The sequence below is a fragment of the Falco rusticolus genome, chromosome 2 (genome assembly GCF_015220075.1).
Source record: "Falco rusticolus isolate bFalRus1 chromosome 2, bFalRus1.pri, whole genome shotgun sequence".
NCBI classification, from domain to species: domain Eukaryota; kingdom Metazoa; phylum Chordata; class Aves; order Falconiformes; family Falconidae; genus Falco; species Falco rusticolus.
This window is the reverse complement of record NC_051188.1, coordinates 68,449,109-68,467,073: the sequence shown is the minus strand read 5'-3', so window position 1 is coordinate 68,467,073 and position 17,965 is coordinate 68,449,109. Positions and strand designations below refer to the sequence as shown.

Genomic DNA, 17,965 nt, shown 5'->3' with positions numbered 1-17,965 from the left:
GACCGAGTTCATAAATGTGCCATCTCTTTCCCTAGCTTCTATTCATAGCATTTGTGTGGTTTCTAGTTTCTTCCACTTCTTAAGTCAAATGCCCTTGATGTCCTCTGATCAAATACTTAAAGGGCTTCTAAACCAAAATGTGTGGCTAGACTGTACATCGAAAAAATTGTGGCAGTGTTCATGAAAATACTGATTTGGACACCCTGCATCCAGGTTACAGCGGAAAGGGCACGGCAGGTCTGCTGGTGGTCGGTGGACCCCACCGCATGCCAGTGCCTGCAACCAGCACACCAGTGCTCCCCGTGGTACTAACAGCCTATTCCTTTGCATTGGTAACAGTGACCCCTTCGTGGGTGCAAAACAGAGGAGGAAACACAAAGTACCATTTCCCTCCGACAGCACAGTAGCAATGAAGTTATCTTTAAAATGTCCTGTACATTTTTTGACTCTAAATGTGTTTTGTAATAGCTAAGGGTGCTGGATACATCAGTAACACCCAAGGGGAGCAGGACTGGCTCTCTGCAGCCCTTTAGTGTCTCAGCTGTCACGAAATGTAAAGCATGCCCCCTCCCAGCAGTGCTGCTGAGGGCCTTAGAGCTCCTGTAACCTCTGCAGCCCCTTGGGGTAAATCTACCCCGTCCTTTTCACATTTTGCTGGGCTTTGAACTGCAGAGACTGTTTTGCCGTGTGTCACGGTGCAACACGCACCGGTATTGAGTTCCCTGTAGTTTTCTGCAGCAAATGACTCACGGCAGGATTGCTTGGGTCTGACTTAAAAGTCAGCCTCCTTTGAGCATGTAGTTGAACCAAATGACCTTGGAGTGTCCCTTTACAACTGGATTACAATGGATTGTTTATTCATTAGATGCTTCCATGGCCATTTATAGTTCAGCCTATAGGGAATAATTGCCTGATCTCCCCTTTTTCACCCACATCCACGTCAGTCTGTTAAACTACGGATTCCTGCTTCCTTCATAACCAGGTTCATAAAGGTACTCAGCAAGACCTTGTGGTTACACACTGTGCCATACTTTAGGGGGAGGACATGATCAGGAATGTACAGTGTTATCAAGTATATAAGATACATACACAGAGTGCCTCATTTCTGTGCAAGGAGGAATTCAGTGGCAGGGGAATAGAGGGGAGTGAAAGGTGCTTGTCCTCTTCTGATAAGTCTGTGTACTCACACTGAGGACAAACAATTCCTCAAGCATCCATGTAAAACCCCTGCAGCAGGTTACCCAGCTGAAATAGTGAAGGGATTCAACCATGTCCCTGTGAGCTGCAGTAAGAAAGCCCTCTTCAGAAGGAGAGAAAAGGGTTCCTACTATAATTAGAGCTGGGCTTAAATCAGGATCACGGGTGTAAAATGTACAGATGTGAATCTGAACTTTATTTGATAGGTTTCATTTCTAATTATAATGCTGCATTTTCTCCTTACTAATTTCTCATAAAGGCCATGAAGCAGCAGAACTATTAATATATGTTTTGGTTTTTTTTTTTTTAACAGTGAATTAGCAGGCTGAAAGGAGCAAACATTGAAACTACTGTAAATTTAGTAGGTCAAGGAAACTTGAGGATTGAACCCAGTGGCCTAGTTTATTGCAGTCATGACAGAAACTGTACTGTTTGTACAGGAGGACTTTTATTCTTCAGAAGCACAGAAGGTTGCAGGTTAATTGCAATTAACTGTTTTTTCCCTCCCCTTCTTGACCAAGGCAACTAGCACAGGTCAGTGAAGTGGAAGCCAAAATTAAAGTATGTGGATGAGAAATGTAACATAAAACACACCTAAGCTTTTGCTTAGATTATGGTGACAGTAAAAATTTAGTTTTGGAAGAAGGCATTATAATAATGTAAATAAAATCTTGCATATTTAAGGAATATTTACTTGCATATTTAAGGAAATTGATTGTATATTAAATCCTAACTCTATATTACCATATCATTTTCAAATTAAAGGCACTTCAACAGGCTTTTTTCTAACATAAATAATTACTCTGAAGTGACACCAGATTCATAACATGAGCAGTGATAGGCTGTGGATTATTACTTACCTGAAGAGTAACAAATAATGTACAGCACTATTTATTATACTGGTGAACCAACTCATCAATTAGTTGACTAATTGAATGAATGCAAAATGTGACTGATAATAATATTATAAGAGTGTTGTCCCTTTAAATTCTAGTGGTTAAGCATGGTAGGTGTTTTAAATTACAGCTTGCAAAGATCCTGATTAATCTGGTGACAGATTCATATCGGACATCTATTTACAGTGTCTCCATTACCTCAGGATCCAAAAACAAACCATGTCCAGAGCATGATTCCCCACTCTCCAAGCTGTAAGGCTTTCCTAAATGACTATAATAATGAAAAATATTTATTTTAAGAAGATAGTAAATAGTACTGAATATTTTGTTGCAGAATCTTTGATGCAGACCTGACAACCCTAATGCTTCGGGCAGTGAGCTGCAGCTTTGAGACTCTGAAATGACCACGGCTCTGGAATTGCAGCCTGCTCGCTGCATTCTTGCTGTATTGCATTTGCTGCCCCTGCACTTGCCAGCTCCACCGAGTGCAAAATTGGCTGGGGGTAGCTGGGGTGCATCCGACTTGTCATACTTGTGCAGATGAGCAGTACATGCAGAGGAGAGCTGTCACGACCTGTGGTGTAACCTGAGATATTTGTAGGTCTGTCAGTGCAGCCTGTAGCTTGCGAGGAGCTGGTTTGCCACTGAATATGAGAGTTCTGGAGGGTGAATGTGTTAAGTAGATTTGAGACCTTCTTCACATAGACTTCTGAGGTTGGTCACCAGAACGGTGTGTAAACTGAAGAACCTGGGAATGTTTGACAGCTTCTGAGAATGGATGTAGGTCCTTGTCAGGACAAAATCCATGCACAGTCTAGGTCCTCTCCTGCTTTCTTCCTGAGGTATGCAGGCATATATGTTTTTGGGGTGTATGGTGGGATCTATAACAAGTCCCCTGTCTGGGCAACTGTAAGATCAGAATAGGGAGGAGACCTGTGAAGAGCATTGGCAGTCTGTCAGTACTGGCAAAAATGCAGGACCTCTGTTGTCCCAACCACATGCTCAAACTAAAAATGTTACCTAAACTGCTGAGTGTTGGAGGGAGGAAGCTTGTATGCTTATGAAATCTGCATCATTTCTTCCGTGGTGGATCCCATGTACCCATGATGAGCTCTGCTTCCCAGACAGCATGCTATTCTTGGGCCACAGAGGATCTTTCTCTTCCAGACTGTGGTGAGATCAGCTGACAATGAGGAGAGAGCTGACTAATTATGCCAGTGCTAGATGCGGATGGGGGTCTGGCGTAGTTTTAGTCAAGCTTTCCTTCTTAGTCGTGAGTTCACTTAGGTTTGGAGCTAGTTTATGCATGGCAATGGACATTGTATTTTTTGCTGACTAGATCTGCCTATTTCATCCGTTGTAGGTGGATGAAAATGCAGGGTGAAGGCCACGTTAGGTGCACTGTTCTGCTAGCAAACCCTCTCCACCTGTATTTATAAGCCACCACCTGCCCTGCTGGACTGCATCTGTCCCCATATCAGACCCTCTTCCCTGGGTTTTATTCACCCTGATGTGCTGCTTGACAGAGGTCAGCAAAGTACACTGTGTCCTCTCCCAGTGTCCACGTGTCCTCCCAGATTTGTCCCACAGAAGTAATGCTGCCCAGTCATTTTGAGGATGTGGATGTGTTGGTGGGATCAGAGATCTACAACTGTGTTTCAAATCTTGCCCATTGTCCTGCAGAGCAGGCCATGCTGGCTTCATGTAAGAGAAGGAAACTTCTGGACAAAACTAACTTCAATTAATTAGCAGAAACCTGTTCAGGGTCAGCGATGGGGCTCTTGGCTTAGAGGCAGACCATGGCCAGCAGAAGACTTTCTGCAGTGGGATCTCCATGAGACATGGGAGAGTCTTCTTCAGCTTTTCCAAAGAGATGCTGGCAAACCTACCATCCTCCTCCATGAGACAGAGAGGTGTGGAGATTTCAGTAGGAAAAAATATCCCCTATGTTGGCAAATAATTATGAACTGAAAAACTAGTGGAACTGGGATAAATAACTGTAGGACAAGTCCCCATGGGCTGTATTCAGAAAGGCAACAAATATACATCTCTTTACATTTAGCGTGCATGGTTTGACTGGGTATGTACATGAGTGTGTATAATGTTTTTAACTGGGAAATCAGAGAAGATGTTTTTGCCTTAGATAACAGAACTAGGAGTGACATCTACTTCACAATGCATCTTGCCTTAATTGCCCACCCTGATAATTATTAGGCAGTTCAGATGGTGCTTCTCTACACTGAGGCACCACTTTGAGGTTATCCTCCAGTCATCTCTGCTAACTATCCTTAAATCGATAAACTTTGTAGCTGAGTGGTCCTCAGCCATCCCTGCACCATAGGCAGCTGTACTGAGCAAGTGATGTGCAGCCATTAATGTCATTCTTTGCTCTTCCTGCTGATTAAGAAACTACTTAACTAACACAGGCTTAGAGCACAGACACGTACGTGTACTTAACAGTACACACATCTCGTGTATCAGCCCAGATGCCTATTTCATTCATTTGTAGGTGCTTTAAATGCACAACAGCACCAGCATGATTTCTGGTGGCGTTTTTCTCCTGTTCACCCCATGCACAGTCAAAGCAAGTAGTGGCCTAAAGCAGTGGAGGATGACAAATTGTCTATAGCCTTGCTGCTTACTTTGCCTGGAAAGAGGAGCTGACTGCTGTCACTGCCATTGAAGAGGGGGATGATTTGGTGGGACAATTGCTGATGGGAAGGGAGGGAAGCCCTGCCCTGGGACATGCAGTTGCCAGCCCGTCTGATGTCCCTCAGCAGCAACAGAAGCAGCAATCCCTGTTTTCTAGGGCTGCCCCTGGCTCTCCTCAACTCTGCCTCTTTCAAAACACAGAGTCTGAGGTGACCTCTGCACAGATCATGTGGATTTTAGTATGTGACAAAACTCTTCATGTACTGGTCTTCTCAGAAAACTCTCCACTGTGGAAAAAAAAAATCTCATGCCCAAAACTGTAGGTTCACCAAGTCTATAAATTTGAGATTGGTTATGGAATAAGTTAATCTTTGTATTTTAAAGATGACTGTGGAAAAGTGAATAATATTCTGCAGAAATGAGAGAGGCTAAAAAAACATCAAGCCAATGAAATACAAGTTAATGTTTGCCTTTCAGGATTACAGCTTGTGCCATGACCATGAATAAATATGTGGAGGAAAATGTTTCTCAAAAATCCTATACAACAATAAAATATTTCATGAAGATGCTGAGCAGTGTCAGTGAGACCTTAATCTTCATCTTCATGGGAGTGTCGACAGTTGGGAAGAACCATGAGTGGAACTGGGCCTTCGTTAGCTTCACCCTCCTTTTCTGTTTAATCTGGAGGGCACTGGGTAAGTCTCAGACTACGTGTCAGTATTTTTTGCAAGTGTAAAGTTTTTACCTCTTCTCAAGCAGAAAATGCCAAAATTTAGGCAGAGTTCCATCAGCTCGTACAACAGACTTCTTATTTGTAAGGTGTGCTAGACTGCAGGGTCAGCTTCCACCTTCTCCCAGATGGAACCCCAAACTCTGTTTGGTCCTGATCCTGCCCATCTAAAGTCAGAGGCAGTCCACTTGTTACTCAGAGGACATATATTTGAGCAAACATTTATTTACAAATAAGCAAATTTTGCTTAAAAGAATTAGCAGTTATACAACAGCTAAATAGGTTGTGGTTGTTTTGGTTTTGTTTTTTTTTTTTAATTTATGTTTACTAGCTTTGGGATTTTCCCAGTCATTGGCATAAATAGCATCAAACCAGGAAATGCTGTAGTTGAAGCATTGTTCAGGTGAAGAAAAAATTCCTATAAGAAACTGCCTGAGCCCTCCTGAGTTTGCACTACTAGCTCTTTCTCTTTTACCTTGAGACCAGTTCAGTCTTGTAGGTCTTAAACCTGCCCCTTGCCCCAGTTTCAGCTGTAATTATTTGGTCCCTCTGTGTGTAAAGGCAGCTCATGCTCTGATCTGCCTCTGCACCTCTAGTTCCAGCTCCCAAGTTTTCCCTCCCAGTGCAGAAATCTGGACTATTTTCCCTCCTGCTCCTGAAACCCCACAATTAATACCTTATGCTGAAAAGCAGCCAGGCAGCCTGCCTGCCCCCCAGCTCCTGGCCCCCATGCTTGCTCTCTTCATCTGCCTTTATACCTTTACTCTGGTGCATCATGTCCCTGGAGTCTTTGGCTTTGGTACATCAGCATGCACTGGCATCTTCTCCCTCCATCCCCAGTCCTGCATCCTTCCTGTCTGTGCAGGTGAAATTGAGTGAATAGGAGTTTGCAGGGTTCAAAGCACAGACCAACAGAGGTGACAAGCCAAAGTATTCAAAAGCATCTCAAAACCTATTAAAAAAAACAATTAGGAGTCTTGGTGTACACTGACACAGAGAATTATTGCTGTTCCAGCAGTGCAGAGTCTAGAAGATAGCTGTCATGTGGAGATCAGTTAGCTGCTTCAAGTCCTAAATCCAGCTGACCTGAGGTAGTTAGCTCACTAAGTATCTTTCAGATGATGCTGCTTAGGCATTTTAATTTTTTCTTCCATGATGTTTTCAAGCTGCTAAGTAACATTTCATTTCTTCAATGACATATAGGTAAAAGGCAAATAGAAACGTTTTAAAACAATTATTAGCATTGTGAGGGATTTCTGTGTAATTTAGTTTCCCTCTTTTTCCCTCCTGCTTGTATTTCTGTTTTTCTCCCTCAGGTGTTTTTGTTCTGACTCAGATCATTAATGTTTTCCGGACAATTCCTCTCACTTTTAAGGACCAATTTATTATTGCCTATGGAGGCCTTCGAGGAGCTATTTGTTTTTCACTTGTATTTCTGCTTCCTCCTGCTGTGTTTCCCAGGAAGAAATTGTTCATCACTGCTGTTATCGTGGTGATATTCTTTACCGTTTTCATTCAGGTAATGCTTTTCTTCTTCTGTATGACTTCTGTCTCAGACAGGTTGTAAATAAGCAGTGGGTAGAAAAACAAATGTCCTAACTTTACTGGAAGGATCATACTTGAAGGTTCATAGTCATAGTTTAAAAAGAAAAATGCTATGCAGGCCACAGACAGGTAGCAAAACTATGCCAGATATTAAGTACTTATGCTAACATATAAGTAGTATTAAGCATTTAAGACCTAGTGAGCCTGGAGCAGAGATAAAAGATAATCTGTGTACAGCCCTAGCACTAATTCCTTGCTAGAATATTTGAAGCTGTGCATTTACTCAGGAGTTTGGTGTTGGATTCGGTGCACAGTAAGCAGGGGATGGAAGGCACGGAGGGCACCGAGAGGTGAACTGAAGTGTTTGAGTCTGGGTGTTAGGCAGTGATGTTGCAGACCAGTTGGACATCCATCCGAAAGCAGCAGCTCTGTGGAAGAACGTGAAGAACTTGTCTCTGGTGTCAATCTGGCCATGGAGGCCTGGTCAAGAGTGACCAAGAGAGAGGAAAGTGACTAAACCCAGCAAAACGTAGAGGAGGCTAAGCCCCTCAAATAAACATGTCACTCTACTCATTATCCAGAGCGGTGAGAGGTGTGAGAGGCTAGTATGTGGAATTTCAGGTCTGTGGGAAAAAATATATTTTTTTAGCCTGCCTTTTACATCGATAAAGGTGCCATGGGAAGCAGCAAGTATCTGTGCTTGTGCTTGGGAAAGAGGTGGCTGGAGCAGCTGGAGGTCAGCTAGTTGACCTTAGCATGTAAGCTGTGAGATTTTGAGGGATAAAATCATTTAAAATTTGGAAGTAAATGAAATGTGTTATGAAATGCAACATGGTTTACCAAAGGGAAACCTGGTATCATTCTTTGATAAGGAAATTTATTTTCTAGAGTAATCTCATCTAACTGGACTATTGTAAAATCTTTGGGGGAGAGGGCTATGTAGGAGATTGTTAGCTTAATTATTTGTTAAACTGAGGTTTAGATTGACATTAGGACGATTGTAAAGTGAATGAGGAAGGAGCTGACAATTTCTCCTATAAATGGAAATAGAAGCATATGGTCCTTTGCGTCAGAAAGAACCTCTGGGGGTGTCTAGTCCAACCCCATGCCCAAAGCAAGGCCACCTTCAAAGGTAGATCTTGTTGCTGAGGGCTATGTCAAGTTAAGTTCTGAATATCTCTGGGTGGAGATTCCCCAGCCTCTCTGGGCATCTGCTCTGGTGTTCAACCACCCTGGTCAGATAAAAGGCTGAAAAGGTTTTATAAATGGAATTCCTCAAGGATGGTTTCTAGGAATGGTTTTGTTTAATATTCTCATTATTGACCATGGCACATAAACGTAGCAGTCTTTTGTTGCTGGTATTTCTTGATGACAGAGTTTGGAAGGTGTTCTCAGAGCAACAGGGAGATGTGGTATCATGTAGAAAGAATAGAATAACTGAGGGCCAATATGATAGAAACAGAATGAAATTTATCAGTAATAAGTGCAAATGTGTTCTTGCTAGAACTTTTTTACTAGGGGTTTCTCTTATGAAATGAGAACCTTTTGTTTGAAAAAAAAAAATAAATAGAAAGGGAAAAAGACACAGGTGTACTAGTTGGTAACAGGGTAGGTTTTAAGCCACCAGTACAGTGGATACAGAAGAAAGGCAAATCTGATCTTAAGATGTACTGAGACAGGTATTTCCGTCAGAGGATAGTGTCGTGTTCTGGAGTGATCATGGGACTGGTAAGCCTGTCGTGTGAAAGGAGACCAGGATGCCTTGGCGTTAGCAAAATGAAGGAGGAGAAGGAATATAATTACTGTTTATATGAGGGAGTGAACACCAGAGAGGAGAAGGAGGAACACTGTTTAAACTAAAAAGACAAATGCTGGCACAAGAACAAAGTGGTACAAAGTGACCATGATGCAATTAAGAAGCAGCTTTCTAATTATTAGAACAATGAGGTTCAGGATGAGTGTTCCAGTATGAGCAATGGGGCAAAGAAACCTAACTGCTTTTAAGATAAAGCTCGATTCATTTATGAAAAGAAATATGTAACCTGATTATTCTGGGATAGTAGGGACTGATCTCAACACCATCAGAGATACATTCCTCTCCCATGTGTCAGTGCACCTATACAAATAAACAAATTATGTCAATTCTTCCACAAATACTTGTTCAAAACCATTGTATCATTCTGGGATAGCCAAAACTTTTTGTTCTTTCTCTCAGAATAATCAGGCAAGGACACAAAAAGTCTTAGTGTCATGGCCTTGAATAGCAATTTTAATGTTATTGTTGACAGATCTTTGAGTACCTGTTTTGGAAGTAATCACTAAAAGACAGGACTTTATATGTTTACTTTGGAATGATGGGGGTTGTTTATTAATTCAGAAAACAAGTGAGGGTTTTTCTAATGCATAACAGAATTGAAAAAAAAGTTTTAAAATACTATGGATAGGGTAAGTGACATAGTCCTGATGGGGTTGGTCAGGGTGCCCCTCTTGGAACTCTTAGCTCTAGGGAGCCCCTTCCTCCCTTCTGTTGCATTAGTGGAGTTTGTGTGCTGACAAGGACTTCATAGCTAAGTGGAACACCTGCTAATCACAAGAGTGAATTAATTCACTATTATAATTATTGTGTCAGGCTGGATTTTGGGGTTAGGAAGGTGAAAGGGTATCCAGAGCTAAAAAAGTATTCACTGCCATTTTCAGGTCTGACAGAGATGGAGAAGACTTAAAGGCTTTGTTTTTTCTTTACATTCATGGGGAAAAAAGAACCCAACCCATAACTCTTTGCCTTTTTTTTTTCCTCTTCACAGGGAATAACAATTCGTCCACTGGTGGAGTTTCTTGATGTCAAAAGGTCAAATAAAAAGCAGCCTGCTGTCAGTGAAGAAATTTATAACAGGGTATGAGGCAGCTTCAGTGTCATAAAAGAAACCTTCATATAGGTTAAACTCCTAGTGGCTTTCAGTAAGACAAGGGTTCAGTGTACAGTGTTACAGAGAGGGACACACTCTTAGATTTCTTTTCAATAGCTGTTATAAGCACAATAACTGTAAAGCTTATATTTATCCTTTGGTAATTACCAAAATTAGCATTAATATATACCATTATTTTGAAATCTTCATTTTCTTAATTGTTCACTTCTTGAGGTAGTTTAACTTTCTGTAGTTTGCTTAACATATGAGATACATGTTATTTTAGAACTTGACTACATTAGGAAATGTTTGCCAATTTAATCACATTACATTTAATTTGAGTTAATCAAACAAATGCAAACACCTCCTAAACACACTCTTAAACTTACTTAACTCTCACATCATCAGCCTCTTTATGGGTTTGTATTTGGTACATGTGTGTCTCCAATTATTGCAGTTTATTAGCCATGCATATTCTTGAACGTATTTCTCCTTGCAGCATACCTGTGGCAGGTGGTTTGAAATTCCAGAAATGAGGAATAATAAGGACCAAATTCAGCAAAGAATTCAGTCTAGGCATCTAGAAGTCCATCCTTTTAGAGTTGAACGTTTGGACATACCAGGATTTTCCCCTGAGTTTGAGAGACCCCTACTATGGTGCTTGAATCAGGAGCAAATGAGCTGCCTCTGGGGATCAAGTGAGATCTTAGGTGGACTTATTCACTCTTTCATAATTCATAATAGGCTGAGAGAGAGTGTGTTTCTAATATTAGGTGATCAGGATGCTTTAAGGTGAGACTAGACCACAGTTGTCTAATGTAGGAACTCTGGACCTGATGCTAGGTATCTCAGCTCTATTCTGTGCATCCTGAGGTGCAGACGTGGGGAGCCCACTCAGGCTCGCTCCTCCACAAAGTCATACCTGGTTCACTGTCAGGCCTGGAGAAATCCCAGGCATAGCCTGGAGTGGTTAGGGAACTTAAAAGAAGTGAAAATATGGGAAAAACCTTCATATTCAGGTAGGAGCTGAGTAAGGTTGACATTGAGGAAATTAGCAACTAATTTCTGTCCTTTTGGGACTGTGAGCTAAGTAAGCTCCAGGGGAACAAAAAAAGAGTCCATCTCTGAGTTTGGTTAGATTGCATTTAGTTAAACTGAAGCATCATCCTGAATTCTGACCAGGCATTTCTGTTTTGAAGTAAGTTAGAAATGAATAATTTCTGAGGGCAAGCCAAGTGATGTCTATAAGTTTATGTAATGAACCAACATTTCCCTTTAGTTCTTTGACCACGTGAAGACTGGAATTGAAGATGTGTGTGGACACTGGGGTCACAACTTTTGGAGAGATAAGTAAGAATGGCATTTAAAACTCATTGTCATACAGGAGAGGCTGAACTGGCTCAGCAGCAGCAAGTGAAGGCTGTTGGGCATCAGATTTCATTTTCAGCATTTTATTCTTGAAAGCGGATGTTTGTTTTTAGAACATGTGGGTTACAAAGGAAAAGCAGCAAAACAATGTCTTCTTACTAAACCACAAGCATGTAGAACAAAATCTCCAGCTGGGAAGAAAGGAAGCCCTCTGATCCCAGGGTAAAGCGTGGTACCTTCTGAGGGTGTGTGTCCTCCCTGTTTCTGACTGTTTCAGAGCATTTCCTGTATGTCTGCCGAGCCTTTCATCCCATCCGGCTTTCTTCCTGCAAATTGTATGTCTCTGCGGTGCTAAGTGAGGGGTTAGTTCCCTATTTGATGGGAAACATACAAAAGCTTTGGGACTTTCTCTAGAAAGATCAAGGCACAGCTGTCATGAGGTGCCTGTGAGATCCTAATGGCAGGCAGCTCCACAGTTCTTGATTGTTTAAGGCTTTAGTATCGGTTAAAAAGATTATCACCAGCAATATCTGAATAATTCATGTTTTCACTTTAGCTGCTGAGTCATCGTCATTGGTTTGGATCTAACTCCTGTTTCTCAGCAGCACACTCTTTTACACCCAAAACCTGTAGACCCAAAGCATGGGCATTGCTCACCCACCTCCTAGGCACTGCTCCAACAAGAATTTCAGTGTTTTATACAAAGAGGAATAACACCAGCAGGAAGGGCTGAGAAGAGCCCTCTCCAAATGACTTTGAGGGCAACGCAGTGAGGACACTCACCTGACAGATGCGTGACATGGGTACGGCTTTACTCAGCCTGGTTCTCCTCTAGTCTGTGAGGTCTTTAACAGATTACAGAGCAAAGGAGGGTCCCACCTCTTCATGACCTTCAGACGCAAATTCAAGAATAATTTCAGAATGGCCAGAGGGCAAAATATTTTCTGACAAACAAATTCACTCCAGCTGTAATCAATATTTTTTCACTAAGCATCCAAGAGGGTTGCAGTTGCTTTAGAGGAAGGGGGAACTTGCAAAGTTTTACAAAAGCAGGCTAAAATTTCAAAGAAAAAGCAGTCAGTGCAAATTTAGACCTTTTATTTGTTATTACAGTAAATATTTGATGTTCTCTTTGTCTTGATGAAAATGGAGAATTAAAAATAATATTGTCTAATAACACAGAATACCTAAAAGTTAAAGGTTGCTGCTGGAGAGACTGTCCATTAACTTCTTAATGAAAACATACGTTAAGACTGTCTATATGAAGCAAAGATGAACTTGACCCTTTTTAATGTTCCTCACCAGTAGTCTGTTAATATGAACAGACACATTCCCAGGCAATAAACTCCTTCACAAATGCCTTAGCTACAGTATATTGGCTTTTCTTAACTATGCACAGTAAAAATTAACTGGTTGGGTTGGTTTACCTCATGTACAGGTTTAAAAAGTTTGACAATAAATACCTGCGAAGACTTCTAATCCGGGAGAACCAGCCCAAATCCAGCATTGTTTCTTTATACAAGAAGCTGGAAATCAAACATGCCATTGAGATGGCAGAGAGCGGAATGATAAGCAAGGTCCCATCGTCGGTATCACTCAGGTAAGCAAGTGATGCCAGCGTGGATGCACGTTGCGGCTGGGTCACGTCGTTTATTTCACAGCCCAGTCTGCAGGCAGCGTAAGTGCTTTGACCTAGGACACTCTGTGTCCAACTGTCACCTGAACAGTAAGTGAATACAAAACGGGAGCTGCCTGCAGCTCACACATGAAGTGCTCGGTGAGCTGTGTTCGGCAGCTGCTCAAGGGAACGTTGATTTGCCATGTAGAGCAGAGCTGGATTTGAACCAGTGCCTGCCCATCTGCTGTGAATAGCTATAAGGGAAGCCTGAGGGGCATTTTGAAAAGTACCTTAAGCAAATTTAAAGTTTAATGTAATTTATATCAAATTTTGGAGACTGAGATTTAAGCCTTACCACTGACTCAAATAAGATCAAGATTTCATTCCTACATGCTGTTTTCACCTGTTCATCAGTTCTTTTGAAATGTTGTTTCCAACTGTAACAAAGGAAGTAATCCAAATGTAATTCCCAGTCGTAAAAATAAAAATATTCTTCCTCTCTCTCTCTCTTTTCTCTTTTCCTTTTTTTATCCTGCCACAGTGAATATCATGAAGGAAAGATAAAGCCACTTTCTCCCACTGAAATGGAAAATATGCGGGAAATATTAACAAAGAATCTCTATCAAATACGACACCGAGTAAGGATGAAGTTTTGCGTACTTAAATACTTTACTACTCTTCAAATATATTGATTACCTTCCTAACATATCTTTGGGCTAGTACATCTGCTGTACCAGTGCATAATGATTAATGCTGTTACTTACTTCTGTTACCTATGAATCCATGTCCTATCATATGTACAGCAACATATTCATACTCCTTTATGCAAACAGCTTACTTGATATTATATTATTGATAAAGCTTAATGGCTTTGTCATATTACCTGCAATATACTTACATTATTTAAAAAGGATCACAGGGCATAATCCAACCCAACACTGTCCACTTGAATCAGTATTTTGCTCACTTCCTGATATAGGATTAGATTTCCCATTTGCCTCCAGTTGTGAAGTTGTTTGCATTAAGAGCAGAGGTGATGAGCTGGAAAAACTGTGAAATCAAAGCAAAAGGACATTTCACATTTACCCTCCTGTGGCTAAGTAGTTTGAATGCCTGAGCCCTTGGAAAACATTCAAAAGTGGAGCAAGCTTCAGCTTGCTGGAGGTAAAAATGACCTCCCCATAGGTGACTCATCGCTTTCCAACGTGCATCTTCTGTTGACATATCAGTGGAGCTAGTACAATGTAGGGGTAAACACTGTATTAAGCCAGCATTTTTCAATTACTTTTTCATTATAAATATCAGCAGGTTAAAAAAACCCAAACAAAACAGGTGCTTGTGAAGCAGATGACTAAAAAAATGCTGGCATAATTACTGTTCTTGTTCTTAATCATCTGCAATATGATTTTGTTGACAAGGATTTATGATACTTATTAAAACATTAAAGCAAAAAGCCTGTTTTGCATTGTGCGTATAGTTCAGCACATTTGATATTATGCTTTTCAGAATGTGACCAATGCTTTTATATTTCAGACAATGTCATATAACCGTCATAGCCTGGCTGCAGATGCAAATGAAAAGCAGGCCAAAGAGATTCTGATCCGTCGCCGGCACAGCCTTAGGGAGAGCCTGAGGAAAACAAACAGCCTGTCAAGAGAAAGACCGGTACTTGCATCTGGTTGTTTTACAGAAAGCAGTTATTTGTAGCTAAATGTCATGCAGAAAAAAATCTTCTGAAATGCAGAAAAAATTAAACCCTGAATTTGGAAGACAACTGCACATACAATGTCACACTCACACCTTGAATTGCCCCTTAGTTTGTGTTGACCCTTTCAGGAAAGCTTCAGGCTTGTAGAATGTGATATGGGAGTGGAATCTGCTGCCATAATTTTATCTCAGAGGAGCTGAACAGGCTCTGTACACAGTGTACTTCTAAGGGATAGTCAGTATTCTCTACCAGTATTTTGATGAAGTGTGGATGATCAAGGTCAAAAATAAATTTGAGGTAGTCAAACTACTTACAGTATGCTCCAAAATACGGGAAAGGGAACTTTTAATCGAGTCAGGGAGATCTTAATTTGAAAAATGTTGTGGGCTCTTTCGTATTCATAAAATGTAGCCAGGACTTTAGGTTTTGACACAGAACAGCAAAACCCCTTCTGCCTACAAGAAAAGTTGTGGCATGACAGTATTTGGCTTTCTGAGGCAATCCTGCAATACTTCACTGCAGACTTCAGACCATATCTGAATGGAGCACACTGATTCAGCAGGGAAGCTGATCCCCCAAACCATCTTCTCATTTTAGGTATCAGGGAAATTAACCATCCTATAAATATGTATCTCCACGTTACAGGAATACTTAATGACTGTTGTCTTCATTGATACAGTCGTTCTTCAGCAGCTGAGGCTGGAATGATGTCTCCAATAAATGCTATATCTCATTTGTGATCATCACCGTGGCTACTGTGGTGTTAATAATGACAATAAGTCTGTCCATGAGTGATCTTTTCCCTCTCAACCAGTTATATATGTTGCCTTTGTCATACAAATAAATTATTTACTAGGTGGGATAATGAAGAGGCTCAGCAGGACTGAGACATTTTTAGGGCAGGGAGAGAAACAGGGTGTGTGGCAGCTTTTTAAAATGCACAGGTTGTAATTTTAAAAGTCATTATCCTCGGATAAATCCACCACAAAGCACCGTGGTCCTGAGCATTCAAAGAGGGAAAATCTCTCATGGAAAATAAATTTCCTTTCAGGTTCCCTTTGAGTGTGCAACAGTGAATGGTACAAGTAGAGGAGAGCTGGTAGACTGTAAAGGTTTTAAAAAATCTTTCTAATAAATGTAAGAAAGGATGCCCTTGAGAAACTTTGAATTTATAAAAAAAGCAACTTGTCGGGGAAAGTACCTCTCACGTTCCAGGAAGTATGAGCTGCGCACTGCACTGCTCCCAGGGCCTTTAGAGCTTAGTCTTGGGAAAACAAGGATTTTATGCCCTGAACCGGTAAATGATCACGCTGGTGCCTAACTTCCGCATCAGCTTCAGCGTGACTAGTCAACTGTATAGTCATTTATATGTATAAAGCACTTCCAGGATCAGAATACAGATTAGTTCTTGTGCCCAAGCTTCAGTCTCAACCTAATTTTTACAGCTCACTAATAAAAAGTTTCAAACTGGGGTTGCATGAAGTAGTGCCACTTGCAGTGTTTGCCTTCCTTAGGAAAACTCGTACAGGTAAGGCTGAGGTTAGAAAGCATACATCTATTAACTTTGATCTCAGAGGGCATATCACTAGTCTTTCCTTTGATTAAGCTGCTTGAGATTACTCAGTCTTTATCTTAGTTAGCAGAGTCCTCAACCAGCAATCAACATTAACTTCAGTGGGTAGTAAAAGATCACATATTAGCTAATCCCAAACTAACTCTCCAGCCCTTTAGCTACATAAACCCATTCAGGCTTCAGTCATGTATCTTAAAATGCATTATGCAGGTACTTCAGTCTGCAATAACTTAACATTTCTTATAATTCTTTGCACACAGGCTGCTGCAAATACGAAAAGATTCCTTTCACTTCCTAAAAACACAAAACTCCCAGAGAAACTACGAGTGAGAAATAAAACATCTTCCAGAGGTAATGAAAAATTTTCTGCTGTTTCTTAGTGTGCTGCAGTCATTTTACCTACATAGAAGGAAAGTTTTTCCCGGAATGATGTAAATAAATCAGCATATTAATTTTGAAACAAACATTGTTTTATGTGCACATGCTTTCACTCTAGAGTTAATACCCTCACAGCATATTTGTAGGTGTTGGATATTTAGCAGGGGTCTTGGAGCATTAAAAGCAATGAGTCCTAAAGCAGGTATTTGAGTGTGGGGAAATGCCCCGGGAAGCAGAGTCTTGGGCTTTCTCAGTTCAAATGCCTTGTGCCCTCCAGCACATCTCCTGTAAGCAAGCAGCAGCCTGAAACACTTTTGCACCAGAAACACTGCCATGGTTCATTTGACTTGTCTTTCTTCCATAATGCCCAGATCTCCCTCTTGGATTATGAGCCCATTTGTTTTCTTTTCTTGGGGTCAGGGTAGAGGACACTGCTCTGAGAACTTAACCAGGAGAATGAGGACATGAGGTCTGGTTTACAGTTATCATGAAGAACTTCTCAAAATACTGTGGTTTACAACCAAAATGTCTTTTTTTTTTTTTTTTTTTTCCTGCCTGAACTCCCAAATGTTCTATATTGGAGTTCTTGAATTCTAACAACAAAATAAAAAAAACTGGAGAAAGACAACCACTTGATGTAAAAACTTTGCCCAGTTCTGGATATTACTTTTGATTATTTATTACTGGTTGCATTACCATGCTTATACCATGCTCAGGAGCATTTCTTTTCATGACAAGCAACCATGAAGATCTCTTGCTGAGAAGATTAAATATCTGCACAGTCACTAAAACATCCTGATCCCCACCCCAATTAGCTTCCCACCCTTCCAAATTAATTTAGCAATAGACCATGTTTTTGTCTGTTAATAATTACATCTTTGTTCCTCTGAATGTAGGATGTCTCTTACTCTGTAGTTATGTCTGCAGAGGTCACCTACTGTCACCTAGAATTAAAGAGGAAATGTGCCTCCAGATGATTCAATTGTCAAAAAATATATTGTTTGACATATTTAGGGGGGGGAAAGCTTGCAAACACAGTCTGATGAAGACCTTCCTTGATATATAATTATCTGGGTGAATGGATAATTATGTGGTGATGTATTTTGTTGACCTCTTCCTCACCTTTTTAAAATAAATAACATGTAGGCTACTAATGGAAGTTGTTCTTCTGACAGTTGCACAATACATGATTATTTGCTTTGATATATTTAAAACATAACATCTGACTTAAGTCTAAGAACAAATCTGAGGCATTCATATATGATTGTTAAAATGATTATGAAATGACTGAAGTGTGCAATTCTGATAAAGATGTTAATCAATTTAAGTCTGCCAGGGAACATATGCACATGTACACATCCAGAAAGTTTTACCTGATAGCTATCATTGAAGAG

The 17,965-nt window shown here is 40.7% G+C and overlaps 1 protein-coding gene across 1 annotated transcript in view; it reads left to right on the top strand.

Moving 5' to 3' along the window:
• The window catches only part of SLC9A2 (solute carrier family 9 member A2), a 38,904-nt gene that overhangs the window by 13,311 nt on the left and 7,628 nt on the right, over window positions 1-17,965 (top strand). The window contains exons 4-11 of the mRNA XM_037377011.1: window positions 5,223-5,440; window positions 6,792-6,994; window positions 9,825-9,914; window positions 11,206-11,276; window positions 12,733-12,894; window positions 13,454-13,550; window positions 14,446-14,577; window positions 16,454-16,544. Coding sequence (XP_037232908.1) covers window positions 5,223-5,440; window positions 6,792-6,994; window positions 9,825-9,914; window positions 11,206-11,276; window positions 12,733-12,894; window positions 13,454-13,550; window positions 14,446-14,577; window positions 16,454-16,544 — 1,064 coding nt within the window. The remainder of the gene's footprint in view (window positions 1-5,222; window positions 5,441-6,791; window positions 6,995-9,824; window positions 9,915-11,205; window positions 11,277-12,732; window positions 12,895-13,453; window positions 13,551-14,445; window positions 14,578-16,453; window positions 16,545-17,965) is intronic.